The following is a 22,841-nucleotide window of genomic DNA, read 5'->3' as shown; positions in this document are numbered from 1 at the left end:
CGGACTCCCGGTGGACATGGTCTCCGACTGGATTCCTCAGTTCTCGTCTCAGTTCTGGAAGGCGTTCTGCACCCTTATTGGGTCATCGGCCAGCCTGTTCTCTGGATTCCATCCCCAATCCAACGGCCAGTCGGAGTGGGCAAACCAAGACCTGGACACAACCTTAAGATGCCTTGTCTCGACCAACCCTACTACCTGGAGCCGACAACTGGTTTGGGTCAACAGTTGTCAACATACCCTCGGCCCAGATGTTCTTCCGCCACTGTCGGCGTACCTGGAAAAGAGACCGGGCGGCGCATCTCAAGACCAACTCCAGGTATAGTCGACATGTGGATCGCCGCCGGACTCCAGCTCCTCGCTATTGCATTGGGCAGAGGGTACGGCTATCCACACGGGACCTGCCCCTTCGTGTGAAGTCCCGCAAACTTTCCACTCATTTCATTGGCCCTTTCCCAATCTCTAGAGTCCTTAGTTCCACTGCTGTTCGTCTTTTGTTACCCTGTACTCTCCGTATTCACCCTACATTCCATGTGTCTACGATTAAGCCCGTGTCTCACAGCCCTATTTTCTGAAACTCTCCCACAGAAAATATTGTGCACCTGGAGAAGTGGCATCTTGCCTGACTGTAGGTTACGCTCATTGCGTAGAATCACAAATTCAACAGAAAAGTTTAAGCGAAGTCTGTAAGAATCTTTGATACCCTAGCGGTGCTCATCCTGTTGGTAGGCGCAAATGATGTGTAGGCCTACTGCAGCTACGGCTGTATGTGTAGGCCTACGGCAGCTATGGCTGCATTTTGTATTATGTGTAGGCCTACGGCATCTACGGCTGCATTTTGTATTATGTGTAGGCCTACGGCAGCTACGGCTGTATGTCTAGGCCTTCGGCAGCTATGGCTTTATGTGTAGGCCTACGGCAGCTACGGCTGCAATTTGTATTATGTCTAGGCCTATGGCTGCATTTTGTATTATGTGTAGGCCTACGGCAACTACGGCTGCAATTTGTATTATGTCTAGGCCTATGGCTGCATTTTGTATTATGTGTAGGCCTACGGCAGCTACGGCTGTATGTCTAGGCCTTCGGCAGCTATGGCTTTATGTGTAGGCCTACTGCAGCTACGGCTGCATTTTGTATACACTTGCATGTATACGCATATCTTTCTTGTGCCATTATACAAAACAATGGTTGTTGATGTGTAAGGCTACATTTCAAATACAATTTTGTACATTTCAAAGGCAGTAGGACCAATCTGCCTTATTTTATTAGGGCTCTAAAGCAATATTAGTTGTGCCCACCCATGGATTTAAAATGTCACCTCAGGTATGTCATCTTGTAGCTGGACCTGCTTTCTCATTCTCTCCCCACCCGCAAAATGTCAGTTGCATCTCGCACGTGTCTTTCCATCACATGTAAACAACTCACTGAGCTACAGCTTGCCCACTTCATAGCAATTAGCTCAATCCTCATTGCTATCCGCACAGCATGATTGGTGGAGTGGAAAGTAACAACAACAACAAAAAAGGTTCTGTTTAGAACGAAAATAATGTAGGTTCCAACCCCCGCTTAATACACACCAACAGCACCAGTACACACCTAATACACATCAACAGCATTAACACACACCTAATACACATCAACAGCATTAACACACACCTAATACACACCAACAGCACCAGTACACACCTAATACACATCAACAGCATTAACACACACCTAATACACATCAACAGCATTAACATACACCTAATACACATCAACAGCATTAACACACACCTAATACACATCAACAGCATTAACATACACCTAATACACATCAACAGCATTAACATACACCTAATACACATCAACAGCATTAACACACACCTAATACACATCAACAGCACCAGTACACACCTAATACACATCAACAGCATTAACACACACCTAATACACATCAACAGCATTAACATACACCTAATACACATCAACAGCATTAACACACACCTAATACACATCAACAGCATTAACACACACCTAATACACATCAACAGCATTAACACACACCTAATACACATCAACAGCATTAACACACACCTAATACACATCAACAGCATTAACACACACCTAATACACATCAACAGCATTAACACACACCTAATACACATCAACAGCATTAACACACACCTAATACACATCAACAGCATTAACACACACCTAAAAAACAATATGAACAGCCCCGAAAAGACAGGACCAGCTCCCTAATTGAGACACAGCATCCTACACATAACTAATAAAATAAATACCCAACACATAGTTCCCCAAGGGCTAATCATCCTTGTTCCTTCCAGTTTCAAAAACCCCTTGAAGGAGCACACCCAGGGATGGATATTAAGCTAGCAAGCTAGCCTGAGGCTAGTACTGTTCAACCGGGCTAGTAGAAAACGTACCAAACTAGCCTGCCGCCTAGAGAAATGTTGTCTTTTCAAATATCGCATGGCACAGATTTTTGACCAGGGCTAGTAAAAATGGTAGTCTACTAGGCTGGCTGGCCAGTGCCCAAAATCCTTAAATTCCATCCGCACACAGGCTCAGAGCACACTGCAGTCTGCACAACATACAGTCAGACCCGAGGAACGGTGACCTGAGCAACTGAAACTGGCTCTGTGTGCGTGTGCGTGCGTTGCGTGCGTGCATCCTGCTATTGCAACAGAGCCCAGGTCTGCAACACAAGGACTTCACATGTGAACTAGCTGTCTCTCATCCATCCAGTGCTGGATAGCCATAGCTAGCTAACATAGCATCCCTCTCTGTTTGAGTCAGGTGTTTGAGTAGGTTAAACTAGCTCGCTACATTCACTAGCTAAGTGAAAGTAAAAAAAAAAAATACAACTAAATCTCAATCTGTCTCTCTCTCTCTTTTGCTTCTCCTTAATTTAGGAATAAATTAAGTTGTTCAAAACTATTAAACTATTGTCTTTCTCTCTCTTTGAGTCAACTACTCCCCACATTTTATGCACTGTAGTGCTAGCTAGCTGTAGTTTATGCTATCAGTACTACACTATATATACAAAAGTATGTGGACACCACTTAAAATGGGTGGATTCGGCTATTTCAGCCACACCCGTTGCTGGGAGGTGTATAAAATTGAGTACACAGCCATACAAACTCCTTAGACAAACATTGGCAATAGAATGGTGAAGAGCTCAGTGACTTTCAACATGGCACCATCATAGGATGCCACCTTCCAAACAAGTCAGATCGTCAAATTTCTGCCCTGCTAGAGCTGCCCTGGTCAACTGTAAGTGCTGTTATTCTGAAGTGGAAATGCCTAGGAGCAACAACGGCTCAGCTAAGAAGTGGTAGGTCACGAAGTCTCACAGGACAGGACCACCGAGTGCTGAAGCGCGTATCGCTTAAAAATCGTCTGTCCTCAGTTGGAACACTCACTATCGAGTTCCAAACTGCCTCTGAAAGCAACGTCAGAACAAGAATTGATCACCATGTGCATTGCCAAGTGTCGGCTGGAGTGGTGTAAAGCTCACCGCCATTGGACTCTGGAGCAGTGGAAATGCATTCTCTGGCTGTCCAATGGAGGATTCTGTATTTGGCGGATGCCAGGAGAACACCACCTGCCCGAATGAATAGTGCCAACTGTAAAGTTTGGTAGAGGAGGAATAATGGTCTGGGGCTGTTTTTCATGGTTTGGGCTAGGCCCGCCTTAGTAAAGGGGAATCTTAATGCTACAGTATAGAATGACATTCTACATGATTCTTCCAACTTTGTGGCAACAGTTTAGGGAAGGCCCTTTCCTGCCCCCGTACACAAAGTGAGGTCCATGCAGAAATGGTTTGTCGAGACCAGTGTGGAAGAAATTGACTGGCCTCCACAGAGCCCTGACCTCAACCCCATCGAACACCTTTGTGATGAATTGCAATGCCAACTGCTAGCCAGGCCTAATCGCCCAACCTCACTAATGCTCTTGTGGCTGAATGGAAGCAAGTCCCCGCTGCAATGTTCCAACATCTAGTGGAAAGCCTTCCCAGAAGAGTGGGGGCTATTGTAGCAGCAAAGGGGGGACCAACTCCATATTAATACCCATGATTTTGGAACAATATTTTCGACAGGCAGGTTTCCACATACTTTTGGTCATGTAGTGTAGATTGATTATCTGATACTTTGATTGGGTGGACAACATGTCAGTTCATGCTGCAAGAGCTCTAATAGGTTGGAGGAAATCCTCCAGAAGTTGTCAGAATTATTGTGTATGTCTATAGAAGGGGGTGAGAACCATGAGCCTCCTTGGTTTTATATTGAAGTCAATGTACCCAGAGGAGGACGGAAACTACTGTAGACCTTCATTGCAAAACAGTGTGTTTTAATAAATTATTTGTTGATGTGAATATATTTAGTATAGTTGTATCTAAAAAAGGATAACTTATTTAATGTTTCACTATTCTTATCTTTATGAAATTCACTGAGGAGGATGGTCCTCCCCTTCCTCCTCTGATGAGCCTCCACTGTCACAGATATGTGACTAACATTTTGTCAACTTTAAAGAACCTGCTGCCATTTATTAAAGATAATTTTAAGGAAATCTGGGTCAGACAGAGATTGCATGCGAGTCAGACAATGGGATTAACAAAGGGATCAGCTGACGATACCCTCCAACAGTTATCTCTAGACCTCATCACACCACATGCTGGCCGCAGGCAACAACACAACACTTCTAGTCATATCTTACTGGTTTCATTGCAGATAGAAGAAAACTACAAATATATATAAAAAAGTAATTTTACAGTCAATGCAAATATCAAACTATCATATTAGTTGTATGCGCTAAAAGCATTGATAATAACAGATAATAACATCCGCTGATAACTTTACTTGAGCCCCTGTGTTTCTTGTTCAGGCCACATAGGTAGGAATAACTCTATAGGGCCGGTCAGAGATTTTCAGTCTTTCTTACCTCTGGGGTAGAGAAGGGTTTTGAAAAAGTGGTTGACTCTGTTACTGGCCATAATATTGTGTTCTAAGACAAACGGGGAAGGTTTACCTGTTTTAGATAGTGTTTAGAACAGCAGGAAGGAAACAGGAGGTGTGTCTCTAGAGTCAGGGAGGGTCAACCTGACTGGGCTGGCTGGGAGGGTCAACCTGGCTGGGCTGATGACTGGGCTGGCTGGGAGGGTCAACCTGACTGGGATAATGACTGGGCTGGCTGGGAGGGTCAAAACTGGGCTGATGACTGGGCTGGCTGGGAGGGTCAACCTGACTGGGATAATGACTGGGCTGGCTGGGAGGGTCAACCTGACTGGGCTGGTTGGGAGGGTCAACCTGACTGGGATAATGACTGGGCTGGCTGGGAGGGTCAACCTGACTGGGCTGGCTGGGAGGGTCAACCTGACTGGGATAATGACTGGGCTGGCTGGTCAACCTGACTGGGCTGGCTGGGAGGGTCAACCTGACTGGGATAATGACTGGGCTGGCTGGGAGGGTCAACCTGACTGGGCTGGCTGGGAGGGTCAACCTGACTGGGATAATGACTGGGCTGGCTGGGAGGGTCAACCTGGCTGGGCTGATGACTGGGCTGGCTGGGAGGGTCAACCTGACTGGGATAATGACTGGGCTGGCTGGGAGGGTCAAAACTGGGCTGATGACTGGGCTGGCTGGGAGGGTCAACCTGACTGGGATAATGACTGGGCTGGCTGGGAGGGTCAACCTGACTGGGATAATGACTGGGCTGGCTGGGAGGATCAACCTGACTGGGCTGGCTGGGAGGGTCAACCTGACTGGGATAATGACTGGGCTGGCTGGGAGGATCAACCTGACTGGGATGATGACTGGGCTGGCTGGGAGGGTCAACCTGACTGGGATGATGCCTGGGCTGGCTGGGAGGATCAACCTGACTGGGATGATGACTGGGCTGGCTGGGAGGGTCAACCTGACTGGGATGATGACTGGGCTGGCTGGGAGGGTCAATCTGACTGGGATGATGCCTGGGCTGGCTGGGAGGATCAACCTGGCTGGGCTGGCTGGGAGGGTCAACCTGACTGCGATGATGACTGGGCTGGCTGGGAGGGTCAACCTGGCTGGGCTGATGACTGGGCTGGCTGGGAGGGTCAACCTGACTGGGATAATGATTGGGCTGGCTGGGAGGGTCAACCTGACTGGGATGATGACTGGGCTGGCTGGGAGGGTCAACCTGACTGCGATGATGACTGGGCTGGCTGGGAGGGTCAACCTGACTGGGATGATGACTGGGCTGGCTGGGAGGGTCAACCTGACTGGGATAATGACTGGGCTGGCTGGGAGGGTCAACCTGACTGGGATAATGACTGGGCTGGCTGGGAGGGTCAACCTGGCTGGGCTGATGACTGGGCTGGCTGGGAGGGTCAACCTGACTGGGATAATGACTGGGCTGGCTGGGAGGGTCAAAACTGGACTGATGACTGGGCTGGCTGGGAGGGTCAACCTGACTGGGATAATGACTGGGCTGGCTGGGAGGATCAACCTGGCTGGGATGATGCCTGGGCTGGCTGGGAGGGTCAACCTGGCTGGGATGATGACTGGGCTGGCTGGGAGGATCAACCTGACTGGGCTGGCTGGGAGGGTCAACCTGACTGCGATGATGACTGGGCTGGCTGTAAGGGTCAGCCTGACTGGGCTGGTGACTGGGCTGGCTGGGAGGGTCAACCTGACTGGGCTGATGACTGGGCTGGCTGGGAGGGTCAACCTAACTGGGCTGATGACTGGGCTGGCTGGGAGGGTCAACCTGACTGGGCTGATGACTGGGCTGGCTGGGAGGGGAACTCAAAGTGATGACAGCAACACTCTCACCTGAGATCATAGAATTAGGAATTAGAGTACTAGAATGGAAATTAACCTTCTTAAAATGGGATAAAGGTCAGACATTTTGGTAAGGGAGTTGGTCAACCATTTGTGAAATATTAGCTCAAAGTCATGACATGGTTGTTGTTAAATCCAAAAGACTAAACTAAAAACAATGTGTGTGTCCTAACAGAAAAGGAATTGATTGGACAATAGACTGATGATAGTACAAGCATAGCAACATTCAAAAACGATACTTCGCAACCACTGCTCTTTGAATCCAGACTAGTTTGCGTGTGATGCTTCTTGGTAAATGCGGAGTCCATTTGCAGAGGAGATGGAGACCTGACATACTGCCAAATAGAGCAAGGAGTGGTTTGGCCCTGGTTTATTCTGACACACACAGAGCTCCTCACCTCAGGAATCAGTATCCCTATTCAGGCCAATTCATATGTTGTGTAATATTATGCTCTTTTACACTATAATTTAACCAAATGTAACATTGGCAGTCTAAAAAACAGCCTTGAAAGCTATGGGAGGGGGAGCTAAATGTCTGAAATGGCACCCTATAGGGGACTACTTTTGACCAGGGCCCTTAGACTACACGTGTAAATCAAGTGCTGATCACGTCAAAGTGTTGTGGTGAATATGCGACACATGAACACATGTAAGGAATGTTGTCAGAGCTGTATGAAGTAGTAGTAAGTACACATAATCCCTCCATACAGGCACAGGATAGTAAAGTCACATATATATATATATATGGCTCTGGTCCAGGCCGTCAATCTTTAAACCCATCCTTGTGAGGGGATTTTTGCCCTGGAGAGGAACTCAAATGGAGGGGGGTTGAATTTTCATGGTCATAAAAATTTAAAAGCGGACCAAAACTTGGATGTTTTACAGACACACTACAAGTTGATATACATCCTTCAATTTCCTTAGGGATTGTTTTTTGTATAGTTGTTTGGATTATAATAAATGACTATACATATATGAGAGATTCTTTGAGATAATCAAACACATTGCCAATATTATTGAATAATACAAAACTCAGCCCATATATAAACAACCAATATTTACATTTCTACTGTCATTCATTTATTATGATTATACAGTATATGCTCCCCATATTGTTTAACACATGTGCAACTAATGTCATCTATTTCAGTTATAGCAGTGACTCAACAGTTTTTATGGGAGACTTCCATAAACCAACATATTCATGAACAAATGTCCAGAATAACTGTCTTTGTAATTATGATACAAATTGGTACTGTCAACTACAAGCACCTGCATAAACGAATAGTTCTGCATCTAAAATCAGACAGGACCAAAATGAGTGAATGCTGAAATGAGACGCAGCACAGGAGCAGGGAAAAACACATGGTCACATCGGTTATAAGGGCACTGCAAGGCATCCACAGCATCCTATAAGCGTTAAAACCCATACTGTGCCGACAGTAGAGTTATCCTTACCTATGCAGAGCTGTACAACATACGCGTAGTAAGACCAAGCCACTATGAGGGTGATAAAAATAACTGGAATCCAATACAAAACTGTCTGACAGCTCCGTTTGATACTACGCGAGCCCGACGGCGCCATATTCTATTTAGACACCATTTGTTTGACATTAAGTTTTTGTCTGTCTGTTCCTTCTGTCTGTGTCTGTCACTTCATTACTGCCTGTAAATCGCGTATGATCGACAGCCAGGACGAAGCACTTATGTTCTGCTGCCTCCACCTCGTTTCGCAGAGCGCGGCAGCGCGACGTCTCTCGTTCCTCTCTGCGCTGCAAAATAGTCAGCACCACCCCTTTTCACCAAGTTGCCATGACGTTCGTAGGATGCTGCAAATACATTTTTATTCTTTGGAATGATCCAATTGACCCTCTGACCATTGATGCAGAGAAGCGAATGTTAATCACCATTTAAGTTGTTTTTAATGTTGTCTTGCCATAGATCGAACCTTGGTGAAAGTAGGCCTACATTAAATGATGGAGAAAACAATTACCAGACCTTATGCTTCATTAAATGTGCCTTTTTGTAGAATAGGCTTATTTGATTGTATTTTTATGTCAATAAGTAAAACAGGGCTGTCCGTGCATATGCTGGTAATAATATATAGCCACTCTGTTTCAAATGTCTGAGGAATGTGTGACACAGTCAGCTGGTAATTAGCTGACTTGTGTGAAAACACCAACCAAATATTTCCTTTGAGGTCAGGGGTTGTTCGTGTGTGTGCGTGTGTGAAATCCAGAACAAAAATGACACAAAGCTATTGATTGTTCTTAACATCTTTATTTACCAAGTCAATGTAACAGCCTGTGTAATCCATTTGATCATCTGAACAAAGTTCTGTAGGAAGAGCTGTCATTCACATGACTTCCAAACATCATTCAAAAGAGGTAAACGAAGAGGAGATGTAGGATATTCACATGACTAATGTATTATGTTTTACCATGCAAAGAAGTAGGCGAATCATACAAATCCATTTATTTGATTTAATATGTAACATACAAGATAATATTGTTAGACATTGGAACTATCAAACCAAGGGCTATGTTCAATCTGTTTCGCTGGAGCATTGCAGATAGCATGCTAAACACGTAAAGGCCATGTCCCATTGAGCCGACATCTGCAGCGTTTACAATGAATGCAGTCTCTGCTAATACAGGAACATTGCCTTAAATTCCAACCACGCTGTAACGCCGAATTTCTGTGATACAGATTTAATGTAGACCCAAGTCTCTATTCAAGCAGGAAATCCACCACATCAGACCAGAACTACAGTCTCTAGAAAACATCACTGAAATGCATATACACTATATTTGACATTTTAAAATATATATGTCATGATGGTACACAGTAGAATAAGATTTTCCTGGGTAACCCATTGGGAAATAAACGTTGGTACGCCTCTGAACAGTAATCTCATGTTATTTAAATATTATATCTTGCCTTTAGTAAAAACAATCACCACAAATTCATACAGTCCTCATTGTATAGAATCCCTGTCAGTAGTCTGAATAAGCCTAGTATGAATAGTGTGTATAGTTAATATACACACTGAATTTCTCCATTACATCAGAGTAAACTCTTGATTATAATAATTATTAACAGAGTTAGCTGCCTCTATTTACACAATGAACCCCAGAGATAAAACCCCAATTTGAAAGGTGTTAGCTAGCTGGCTCTGAGTTATTTGAGAATGAGCTGCAGAAGGCAGCCGTGTGAACAGAACACAAGAGGGAGGCTGTACTCCCCTGCGTAAGCTGATCTGTGCAGTGGGCTGCAGACAGGCTTGGAGAAAGTATGTCAGCAATGCATAGAGGCAGATTAGCAGGTTTAGGACTGGGAGGGAACCACACTGAACAATACTACACACACTGTCAGAGCTACAGCCTGCCAGCCACAAAACAACCAAATGGGTTTTTCCTTTTCAAAGACTTACAGTGATAAACAAACAAATTAATAACAAATTAATGCAGTAAAATGGTGAATGATGAATCAATAATATATTCACCCTGGGTGAATAAATATGTTGCAACAATAGGTTGGAGTTTCCAGTGACCCGATCAGCTCGTGTGACTTGTAGAAGACCAGGAAGGTGTTTCACCAGTCCTGATTCATAGAATTCCCCTGATTTCAGTTTTTTTAAACAATCTGGTAGAAAAATAAAATACCATCAATGCAACTTAACATCACAGTACTACATATTGTTGATTTCAGACTGAAAGCTGAACAACAAGCTTAAGACTTCCGGTATTTAAAATGGCTTACTCTTAGGGTCATCAGAGAAATCCTTTGTCAGAGAAATCCTCCTTCTCACATCAATCTCAACTTGAAAACACCCCGAGTAGCATCCAACTAGGCCTAGGTGGGGAGAATCCTATTTCATTTCATTTCTACTTTTTAGACGACTATGCAGAGACTGACACATTAGTCTATCCTTCTCTCATCTTCACATTGATAGCAAAATGAACTGTACTGTTGTTTTGAATGATCTTCATGGATCAGGGGAAGTCTATCCAGGTAGAGGGGGGTGCAGACTGAGAGTGCAGGACATTCAGCTGGTGATCTGCAAAAGGGAAATAATTATTAGAGAATACATTGAGGAACATAGCACACACAGCATCTAACACTATCGACCTGTTCAGTGGCAACATAAAAATACTGGAGAAAGAATCTGTACTCCTGAGTTAATTATAAACTAACCTCAAGAATCCCTAGATGGCCCAGAGCTTTTCCTGGTCAGATCAGGTGTTCAGGAACTACTCCTGGCCATAATCTCATATCAATGATGTACAGTATATAAACACTAGATGTCTAGTTTTAGCATTAGTTTTAGCCCACAGTAGTATATTGTATCAGACACCTTGACGCATACTTTTAAATTATACAAAAAAAAATTTTCTTAAAGCTGGAATCCATAATGGTGAAACTGTCACGTCCATTTGAGATATTACAACAACAAAGAAGCTACTTCAAACAATGACACAGCCTTTCCCCCTCAGACATCATGAAGCATCACTGAACATCATTGAACATCATTAAACATCATTGAACATCATTACACATCATTACACATCATTGCACATCATTGAACATCATTGAACATCATTGCACGCACGATAGATCAGCAGAGTATTGTCGTGTCTTTGGCTATGCCGGATTAAGTGATATGACATGCTATTCTATAAAATAATTTCTCCATAATTAATATTACCTGATTGAGCAAATCATGTAAATGTAATTAACTAGAGAGTCGGGGCACCACAAATTAATATTTATAGAGCTGTTATCTTCCAAAAAAACTCTAAAAGACCTAGTAATATTCTACATCAATAGCAGTCAATATTAATCATCACCTTAATTCAGTCTCATCTGAAAGTTGTAAATTCTTGGTTATCTGCACAAACCCTTGCTAACAAGTTGAATCAGCAATAGAAAATTGGGTTTAATTATTTATTTACTAAATACCTAACTAATCACACAGAATTACACATACACATAATTAATCAACTTTATTACAATTTACGTCATAAACGAAAACGTCTCTTGCGGGCGGAACAGATATGACAGCTGGTTACACAAAAGAAAAGGGGCTGGGTTTGAGTGAAAGAGCGGGAAGACTGAGGAACAAAGGGCAAAGCTGTGCTATCGTAAATACAGTATCTTATGCATTCTAAAATGAAAATGCAATAAATATTTACTCTGAGCTGCGCTTCGGTAGGTTGATGGTAGATGGAAGACCGTGTTGCCAAACCGAGTCCTTTGACCTTTGAAGAATGTCTCTGGTGGTCAATTGGAAACATTGTAGTAACGTTATTGTGTGATAGACGGGATACTCTGTCTGTTCCTTCCTAACCCTTGTTTGCATCTGCTGTTTCTAACTCAACAGCTAGGAGGTATCACTTCTGTAGTGAATAAGAGTTCAAAGTTCATACCATTCGCAACCAAAGCTCACGCTGATGTTGGCTTCATTCTGTAGTTATTATCTGAACCATTCTGATATCGGACCGTCGTCCTCACATCCTCGGAACAGGAGGTTACATTGTCATCAAGGCTTTATATAGGAAGGGAGAGGAGGGCGTGTTTGAAAAGTTTTATAGCCCATGTCCCTTCACAGGGGCGGGCCACTGATTGAGCAGAGCCCTACCTTATGAAAACCCAAATCTCATATTTTAGAAGCAAAAATCACATTTCAACCCATCACAAATAATTTCATATTCAAACATTTAAAATTGAACAACAATTCCATGTGAATCCGATAACTCTGATGTGTAGACTTTCCACTGTAGAGTTTGTCATCTTATCATTGATGAGAATGTCTCAGATGACAACCGAACTGACATCATATTCATTAAGTACCACCGCATGTATTTAATTGGTCGGATTACCAGAATATAGTTCATTTCCCCCGTCCTTCTGATGTTCCCAGAATCTCTATGTTAACCAAGGGTTTTGCAAATGTAACATCAGTAGGGTAGAGAGAGGAAAAAAGGGGGGGGGAGATGTATTTATGACTGTCATAAACCTAACCCCAGGCAAATGTCATGACAGTATGTACGAAACATTTTTTTACCACAATGCTGGATGCTCCTCTCCTCTGTTTAATCAACAAAACAAAAACAATAACAAATGTGCTGGGGTGAACAGTGGCGCTGTTTCCCCTTATGCAGATTTCAGCTTTAAAGTAGATTGGCTGGAGTGCTAAAGTTACTGTCATCATTACAAGAGAGAAATACTTAAATGCATGTAATTTTGTGCTTGAAAAATTAGTTTCAAATACTGTAGAATTCCATTAATTTCTATGGAGGAACTGCTCCTACTGAGGAGTACCAATATGGAAGATAGTGGCTTCAGAGCCTCTCATTGGCCAACACATTGCATTAGCAATCTAGTGTTGTATAGCAACATAATTGGGCAAGTTTGTTTTGCATGACCCAGTGCCCTTGGTTGGTGTATATTGTATTTAAGGAACGGTCTAAAATGTGCACATACACTATTTATACAAAAGTATGTGGACACCCCTTCAAATGAGTGGATTTGGCTATTTCAGCCATATCCATTGCTGACAGGTGTATCAAATCGAGCACACAACCATGCAATCTCCAGAGAAACATTGGCAGTAGAATGACCTTACTGAAGACCTCAATGACTTTCAACGTGGCACCATCATAGGATGCCACCTTTCCAACAAGTCAGTTCGTCAAATTTCTACCCTGCTAGAGCTGCTGTTATTGTGAAGTGGAAACATCTAGGAGCAACAACGGCTCAGTCGCGAAGTGGTAGTCCACATAAGCTCACAGAACGGGACCGCCGAGTGCTGAAGAGAGTAACGTGTAAAAAAGGGTCTGTCCTCGGTTGCAACACTCACTACCGACTTCCAAACTACCTCTGGAAGCAATGTCAAAACAAAAACTGTTTGTCGGTAGCTTCATGAAATGGGTTTCCATGGGCGAGCAGCTGCACACAAACCTAAGGTCACCATGCGCAATGCCATGGAGATGTGTAAAACTTGCCGCCATTGGTCTCTGGAGGAGAGGAATTGCCTTCTCTGGAGTGATAAGTCATGCTTCACCATCTGGCAGTCTGATAGACGAAACTGGGTTTGCCTACATCTCCCAATGCATAGTGCCAATTGTGAAGCTTGGTGGAGGAGGAATAATAGTATCGGGCTGTTTTTCATGGTTCGGACCAGGCCCCTTTCTTCGAGTGAAGGGAAATCTTAACGCTACAGCATACAATGGCATTCTAGATGATTTTGTGATTCCAACTTTGTGGCAACAGTTTGGGGAAGGTCCTGTTTCAGCATGACAATGCCTGATTGGGCTACAGACAAATAGCAGAGATTGAAAAACAATGTATGCATTCTATGATTATATCCCAAATGGCACCCTATTCTCTATATAATGCACTACTTTTGACCAGAGCCCTATAATGTAGTGCACTATAAAGGGAATAGGATGCCATTTGGAATGCTATGTTCTGTACTATGTTCTATAAAATACACTTGGAGACCAGATGTTTTTATCTTTTAGTCCAATGTAAAAACATGCAGATCAGTTTGTACGGTAAATGGACCCAGTGCCAGCTTTGTGTTGTTTCATCATGTTGTTTGAGCAGTATGGTCTGTTTCCTGTGAAACATTCATATGGGTTTAAATCGGACCGCCCATGTATGGAGAGTTAAGCTGGTGTCTGGTAGCAGTTAATCAGGCCTTAATATTACAGTATAACTCAATGCTGAGGCTGACAAGAGTTTAGTGTGGAACTTTAACACATACCAGGAGCTGACTTAAAATACTACATCCCAAATCAAATCAAATTTTATTTGTCACATACACATGGTTAGCAGATGTTAATGCAAGTGTAGCGAAATGCTTGTGCTTCCAGTTCCGACAATGCAGTAATAACCAACAAGTAATCTAACTAACAATTCCAAAACTAATATATTATACACAGTGTAAGGGGATAAAGAATATGTACATAAAGATATGAATGAGTGATGGTGCAGAGCAGCATAGGCAAGATACAGTAGATGGTATCGAGTACAGTATATACATATGAGATGAGTATGTAAACAAAGTGGCATAGTTAAAGTGGCTAGTGATTCATGTATTACATAAGGATGCAGTAGATGATAGAGTACAGTATATACGTATACATATGAGATGAATAATGTAGGGTATGTAAACATTATATTAGGTAGCATTGTTTAAAGTGGCTAGTGATATATTTTACATCCTTTCCCATCAATTCCCATTATTGAAGTGACTGGAGTTGAGTCAGTGTGTTGGCAGCAGCCACTCAATGTTAGTGGTTGCTGTTTAACAGTCTGATGGCCTTGAGATAGAAGCTGTTTTTCAGTCTCTCGGTCCCAGCTTTGATGCACCTGTACTGACCTCGCCTTCTGGATGATAGCGGGGTGAACAGGCAGTGGCTCGGGTGGGTGTTGTCCTTGATGATCTTTATGGCCTTCCTGTAACATCGGGTGGTGTAGGTGTCCTGGAGGGCAGGTAGTTTGCCCCCGGTGATACGTTGTGCAGACCTCACTACCCTCTGGAGAGCCTTACGGTTGTGGGCGGAGCAGTTGCCGTACCAGGCGGTGATACAGCCCGCCAGGATGCTCTCGATTGTGCATCTGTAGAAGTTTGTGAGTGTTTTTGGTGACAAGCCGAATTTCTTCAGCCTCCTGAGGTTGAAGAGGCGCTGCTGCGCCTTCTTCACAATGCTGTCTGTGTGAGTGGACCAATTTAGTTTGTCTGTGATGTGTATTCCGAGGAACTTAAAACTTACTACCCTCTCCACTACTGTTCCATCGATGTGGATATGGGGGTGTTCCCTCTGCTGTTTCCTGACGTCCACAATCATCTCCTTAGTTTTGTTGACGTTGAGTGTGAGGATATTGTCCTGACACCACACTCCGAGGGCCCTCACCTCCTCCCTGTAGGCCGTCTCGTCGTTGTTGGTAATCAAGCCTACCACTGTTGTGTCGTGCGCAAACTTGATGATTGAGTTGGAGGCGTGCGTTGCCGCGCAGTCGTGGGTGAACAGGGAGTACAGGAGAGGGCTCAGAACGCACCCTTGTGGGGCCCCAGTGTTGAGGATCAGCGGGGTGGAGATGTTGTTGCCTGCCCTCACCACTTGGGGGCGGCCCGTCAGGAAGTCCAGTACCCAGTTGCACAGGGCGGGGTCGAGACCCAGGGTCTCGAGCTTGATGACGAGCTTGGAGGGTACTATGGTGTTAAATGCCGAGCTGTAGTCGATGAACAGCATTCTCACATAGGTATTCCTCTTGTCCAGATGGGTTAAGGCAATGTGCAGTGTGGTTGAGATTGCGTCGTCTGTGGACCTATTTGGGCGGTAAGCAAATTGGAGTGGGTCTAGGGTGTCAGGTAGGGTGGAGGTGATATGGTCCTTGACTAGTCTCTCAAAGCACTTCATGATGACGGAAGTGAGTGCTACGGGGCGGTAGTCGTTTAGCTCAGTTACCTTAGCTTTCTTGGGAACAGGAACAATGGTGGCCCTCTTGAAGCATGTGGGAACAGCAGACTGGTATAGGGATTGATTGAATATGTCCGTAAACACACCAGCCAGCTGGTCTGCGCATGCTCTGAGGGCGCGGCTGGGGATGCCGTCTGTGCCTGCAGCCTTACGAGGGTTAACACATTTAAATGTTTTACTCACCTCGGCTGCAGTGAAGAAGAGACCGCATGTTTTCGTTGCAGGCCGTGTCAGTGGCACTGTATTGTCCTGAAAGCGGGCAAAAAAGTTATTTAGTCTGTCTGGGAGCAAGACATCCTGGTCCGTGATTGAGCTGGATTTCATCTTGTAGTCCGTGATTGACTGTAGACCCTGCCACATACCTCTTGTGTCTGAGCCGTTGAATTGAGATTCTACTTTGTCTCTATACTGACGCTTAGCTTGTTTGATAGCCTTACGGAGGGAATAGCTGCACTGTTTGTATTCGGTCATGTTACCAGTCACCTTGCTCAGATTAAAAGCAGTGGTTCGCGCTTTCAGTTTCACGCGAATGCTGCCATCAATCTACGGTTTCTGGTTAGGGAATGTTTTAATCGTTGCTATGGGAACGACATCTTCAACGCACGTGCTAATGAACTCGCACACTGAATCAGCGTATTCGTCAATGTTGTTGCCTGACGCAATACGAAACATGTCCCAGTCCACGTGATGGAAGCAGTCTTGGAGTGTGGAATCAGCTTGGTCGGACCAGCGTTGGACAGACCTCAGCATGGGAGCTTCTTGTTTTAGTTTCTGTCTGTAGGCAGGGATCAGCAAAATGGAGTCGTGGTCAGCTTTTCCGAAAGGGGGCGGGGCAGGGCCTTATATGCGTCGCGGAAGTTAGAATAACAGTGATCCAAGGTTTTGCCAGCCCTGGTGGCGCAATCGATATGCTGATACATTTTAGGGAGTCTTGTTTTCAGATTAGCCTTGTTAAAATCCCCAGCAACAATGAATGCAGCCTCAGGATGTATGGATTCCAGTTTGCAAAGAGTCAAATAAAGTTCGTTCAGAGCCATCGATGTGTCTGCTTGGGGGGGAATATATACGGCTGTGATTATAATCGAAGAGAATTCTCTTGGTAGATAATGCGGTCTACATTTGATTGTGAGGAATTCTAAATCAGGTGAACAGAAGGATTTGAGTTCCTGTATGTTTCTGTGATCACACCACGTCTCGTTAGCCATAAGGCATACGCCCCCGCCCCTCTTCTTACCAGAAAGGTGTTTGTTTCTGTCGGCGCGATGTGTGGAGAAACCCGCTGGCTGCACCGCATCCGAGAGTGTCTCTCCAGTGAGCCATGTTTGCGTGAAGCAAAGAACGTTACAGTCTCTGATGTCCCTCTGGAATGCTACCCTTGCTCGGATTTCATCAACCTTGTTGTCAAGAGACTGGACATTGGTGAGAAGAATGCTAGGAAGTGGGGCACGATGTGCCCGTCTCCGTAGTCTGACCAGAAGACCGCCTCGTTTCCCTCTTTTACGAAGTCGTTTTTTTGGGTCGCCGGCTGGGATCCATTCCGTTGTCCTGGTTGAAAGGCAGAACACAGGATCCGCTTCGCGAAAGTCATATTCTTGGTCGTACTGATGGTGAGTTGACGCTGATCTTATATTCAGTAGTTCTTCTCGACTGTATGTAATGAAACCTAAGATGACCTGGGGTACTAATGTAATGTAAAAAAAATGCATAGTTTCCTAGGAACGCGAAGCTAGGCGGCCATCTCTGTCGGCGCCGGAAGTAGAGCTGACTTAACATACCACATCCCAGGAGCTGACTTAACATACAAGATCCCAGGAGCTGACTTAACATACCACATCCCAGGAGATGACTTAACATACCACATCCCAGGAGATGACTTAACATACCACATCCCAGGAGCTGACTCAACATATCACATCGCTGGAGCTGACTCAACATACTACATCCCAGGAGCTGACTTAACATATCAGATCCCAGGAGCTGACTTAACATACCACATCCCAGGAGCTGACTCAACATATCACATCCCTGGAGCTGACTCAACATACTACATCCCAGGAGATTACTTAAAATACTACATCCCAGGAGCTGATTTAACATACCACATTCCAGGAGCTGACTCAACATACCACATCCCAGGAGCTGACTCAACATATCACATCACTAGTTGAAAAGAGAGATTGTTCTATCTACTTCATAAAAAATTAAGCTCCTTTGAAGAGGGACCTGGAACAAAGACCATCATAATGTGTTATGGTGGCATCTATATCTCCAAATCAAAATAGCATTAACCTTTTGCGTGTAGGGAGCAGTATTTTTGTTTTTGGCTAAAAAAATGTACCCATTTGAAACGGCCTATTTCTCAGGACCAGATGCTAGAATATGCATATAATTGTCAGATTAGGATAGAAAACACTCTAAAGTTTCCAAAACAGTAAAAATATTGTCTGTGAGTATAACAGAACTGATATTGCAGGCGAAAGCCTGAGGAAAATCCAATCAGGATTATTTTGAAACCTCTCTGTTCCTATGCAAGCCTATCCTCCATTTAAAGGGATATCAACCATACCTTTTTCTATGGCTTCCCTAAGGTGTCAACAGTCTTTAGACATAGTTTCAGGCTTTTATTTTGAAAAATTAGCGTGAAGGATCACATTGCGTAAGTGGATAGGTGGGGGCTCTCAGAGGGAGTTTTTGTGCAACTGAGTAAAGCCGCCATTGTTCCTCCCGCTGTTATTGAAAAACCTACACACTTGGTTGATATATTATCGAATATATCTTTTAAAAACAACATGAGGATTGATTATAAAAAACATTTGCCATGTTTCTGTGGACATTATGGATATTATTTGGAATATACGTCTGTGTTGTCGTGACCGCTCTTTCCTGTGGATTTCCGAACATAACGCGACAAACAAATGTCGGTATTTTGGGTATAAAAATAATCTTTATGGAACAAAAGGAACATTTGTTGTGTAACTGGGAGTCTCGTGAGTGAAAACATCCGAAGATCATCAAAGGTAAACGATTAATTTGATTGCTTTTCTGATTTTCGTGACTAAGCTTCCTGATGCTAAGTGTACATGATGTTATGCTATGCTATCGATAAACTTACACAAACGCTTGGATTGCTTTCACTGTAAAGCACAATTTCAAAATCTGAGACGACAGGTGGATTAACAAAAGGCTAAGCTGTGTTTTGCAATATTGCACATGTGATTTCATGAATATGAATATTTTTTTGTAATATTATTTGACTGTTGCGCTATGCTATTCAGTGGTTGCTGACGAAAATGATCCCGCTAACGGGATGGGTAGCGCCAAGAAGTTAACTATACTTCTATTGTGGATTGAACAAAGTGTCTAGATATACCTATCTGCCTGACGAGATCTCCTTCTTCAGACAGGACTTGAAAGAAGTGAACTTCTTCTTGTCATCCACTCTAAACGCCTGAGAGAGAGAGAGAGATAAAGAGAGAGAGAGAGAGAGAGAGAGAGAGAGAGAGAGAGAAATAGAGAATAATGTAAACAGAAAATGTAAAATACAATGGTCATTATCCCCCACTAGGTGGAGGCAAATCTTCACAAGAATTGGAAGCAGAATTTAGAAGTGGAATTGAGACAGTGAAATCACCTGACCGTCAAAATGTCAGATAAGCGACTCATTTGACCATTAACCATTAACCATGAGCCAATGACCATGAACAAATGATCATGAATAAATTAACAAGAACCAATGAACATGAACCAATGTAAAACAAATAATGAATATGAAAACTGTTTGTTCTCATGTATTTGCGACATTGACATAAGGTAGTGACTGTGTCTAAAATATAAACATTATATAGTGACTGTTCCCTCAACTACTAACAATAAATAGTGACTGACTCTAAACTATAAACATTACATAGTGACTGTTCCCTCAACTACTAACAATAAATAGTGACTGACTCTAAACTATAAACATTACATAGTGACTGTTCCCTCAACTACTAACAATAAATAGTGACTGACTCTAAACTATAAACATTATATAGTGACTGTTCCCTCAACTACTAACAATAAATAGTGACTTACTCTAAACTATAAACATTATATAGTGACTGTTCCCTCAACTACTAACAATAAATAGTGACTGACTCTAAACTATCAACATTATATAGTGACTGTTCCCTCAACTACTAACAAAAAATAGTGACTGACTCTAAACTATAAACATTATATAGTGACTGTTCCCTCAACTACTAACAATAAATAGTGACTGACTCTAAACTATCAACATTAGATAGTGACTGTGTCTAAACTATCAACATTAGATAGTGACTGTGTCTAAACTATCAACATTAGATAGTGACTGTGTCTAAACTATCAACATTAGATAGTGACTGTTTCAAAACTATCAACCTTAGATAGTGACTGTTTCAAAACTATCAACATTAGGTAGTGGCTGTGTCTAAACTATCAACATTAGATAGTTACTGTGTCTAAACTATCAACATTAGATAGTGACTGTTCCCTAAATGATCAACATTAGATAGTGACTGTGTCTAAAATATCAACATTAGATAGTGACTGTGTCTAAATTATCAACATTTGATAGTTACTCTTCCCTAAACTATCAACATTAGATAGTGACTGTGTCTCAACGATCAACATTAGAGAGTTACTGTGTCTAAACTATCAACATTAGATAGTGACTGTTCCCTAAATGATCAACATTAGATAGTGACTGTGTCAATAATATCAACATTAGATACTGTGTTTAAACGATCAACATTAGATAGTGACTGTGTCTAAACTATCAACATTAGATAGTGACTGTTCCCTAAATGATCAACATTAGATAGTGACTGTTTCTAAAATATCAACATTAGATAGTGACTGTGTCTAAAATATCAACATTAGATAGTGACTGTGTCTAAATTATCAACATTTGATAGTGACTGTGTCAAATTATCAACATTTGATAGTTACTCTTCCCTAAACTATCAACATTAGATAGTGACTGTGTCTCAACGATCAACATTAGATAGTTACTGTGTCTAAACTATCAACATTAGATAGTGACTGTTCCCTAAATGATCAACATTAGATAGTGACTGTGTCAATAATATCAACATTAGATACTGTGTTTAAACGATCAACATTAGATAGTGACTCTGTTTAAACTATCCACATTAGATAGTGACTGCTCCCCAAACTATCAACATTAGATAGTGAATGTTCCATAAACTATCAACATTAGATAGTGACTGTGTCTAAACTATCAACATATAAGACATGGTAATTCTAAACATAGTTTATGATAAACATGCATTGCTCTGTTTAGACAGATTCTGTGAACATGATCTATTCATCCCTGTTCCCATTACATATGAATGACTATATCTCTATCAGCTATCCTGACGGCCTCCACACAACTCTACTCCACCCTTCCTCCCTGCCTCCTCCTTCCCAGCCTGCCTCCTTACCTCGCTGCCTGTCTTACCCTCCTTCCCTCCCTGCCTGTCTTACCCTCCTTACCTCCCTGCCTCCTCCTTCCCAGCCTGCCTGTCTTACACTCCTTCCTTTCCTGCCTGTCTTACCCTCCTTCCCTCCCTGCCTGTCTTACCCTCCTTCCCTCCCTCCTTCCCTCCCTGCCTGTCTTACCCTCCTTCCCTCCCTGTCTGTCTTACCCTCCTTCCCTCCCTCCTTGCCTGCCTGCCCCTCTCCTTACCGTGCGGCGGTGCAGCCGGTCCTTCATGACACCAATGAACTCCTTGTAACTGAGCTGTCCGTCACGGTCCTCGTCGAAGATGTGGAACACAGTGTTGACCAGGTGTTCAGTCAGCTTCAGCCCCGTCGTCACATAGACTGCACGGGCCAACTCATCTGAGAGGGACGAGGGGAACAGAATCAGCATGCCACTATTTGTGCCACTAAGTTGGACTACCATTGTAGTCTCTGTCCCAAATGGCACCCTTTTCCCTATACCAGGGTCAATGAGGTTAAAAGTAGTGCACTATATAGGGAATATGGTGCCATTTGGGACGCAGTCATAGTGTAAAGATGGTGTGTTAACAGTGGAAGAGTGGAACAGTTGAACAGTGGAACAGTTGAACAGTGGAACAGTGTAAACAGTGGAAGCGTAGAAAACTTGAAGAGTGGAACAGTGTAAACAGTGGATGAGGGGAACAGTTGAAGAGTGGAACAGTGTAAACAGTGAACGAGTGGAACAGTTGAAGAGTGAAACAATGGAACAGTGTAAAAACAGTGTGGTTATTCCTCGTCCATGTATTTCAGTAGTCAAACAAATCAAATAAAGAGTGAAACTAACCTTGGTCAATGGGACGTTTGGAACAAACCTTGGACAATGGAATGATTGGAACTAACCTTGGCCAATGGAATGATTGGAACAAACCTTGGCCAATGGAATGATTGGAACTAACCTTGGCCAATGGAACAATTTGAACTAACCTTGGCCAATGGAACGATTGGAACTAACCTTGGCCAATGGAACGATTTGAACTAACCTTGGTCAATGGAACGATTG

At 43.3% G+C, this 22,841-nt stretch overlaps 2 protein-coding genes across 5 annotated transcripts in view; both read right to left on the bottom strand.

Annotated features, from left to right (window-relative positions):
* Nucleotides 1–8,578, bottom strand: part of zdhhc2 (zinc finger DHHC-type palmitoyltransferase 2) — a 28,520-nt gene extending 19,942 nt beyond the window's left edge. For both annotated transcript variants that reach the window (XM_064973366.1, XM_064973367.1), the window contains exon 1: nt 8,280–8,578. In XM_064973366.1, the coding sequence (XP_064829438.1) occupies nt 8,280–8,406 (127 nt within the window). In that variant the 5' untranslated portion in view covers nt 8,407–8,578. The remainder of the gene's footprint in view (nt 1–8,279) is intronic.
* Nucleotides 8,579–9,281: 703 nt separating this feature from the next.
* The window catches only part of micu3b (mitochondrial calcium uptake family, member 3b), a 40,319-nt gene continuing 26,759 nt past the window's right edge, over nt 9,282–22,841 (bottom strand). For all 3 annotated transcript variants that reach the window (XM_064973363.1, XM_064973365.1, XM_064973364.1), the window contains 3 exons: nt 22,026–22,180; nt 19,683–19,760; nt 9,282–10,881 (listed from right to left, as the gene is read on the bottom strand). In XM_064973363.1, coding sequence (XP_064829435.1) covers nt 19,683–19,760; nt 22,026–22,180 — 233 coding nt within the window. In that variant the 3' untranslated portion in view covers nt 9,282–10,881. The remainder of the gene's footprint in view (nt 10,882–19,682; nt 19,761–22,025; nt 22,181–22,841) is intronic.

The sequence above is a fragment of the Oncorhynchus masou genome, chromosome 9 (assembly GCF_036934945.1).
Source record: "Oncorhynchus masou masou isolate Uvic2021 chromosome 9, UVic_Omas_1.1, whole genome shotgun sequence".
NCBI classification, from domain to species: Eukaryota; Metazoa; Chordata; class Actinopteri; order Salmoniformes; family Salmonidae; genus Oncorhynchus; species Oncorhynchus masou.
This window is presented reverse-complemented; position numbering and strand designations above follow the sequence as displayed.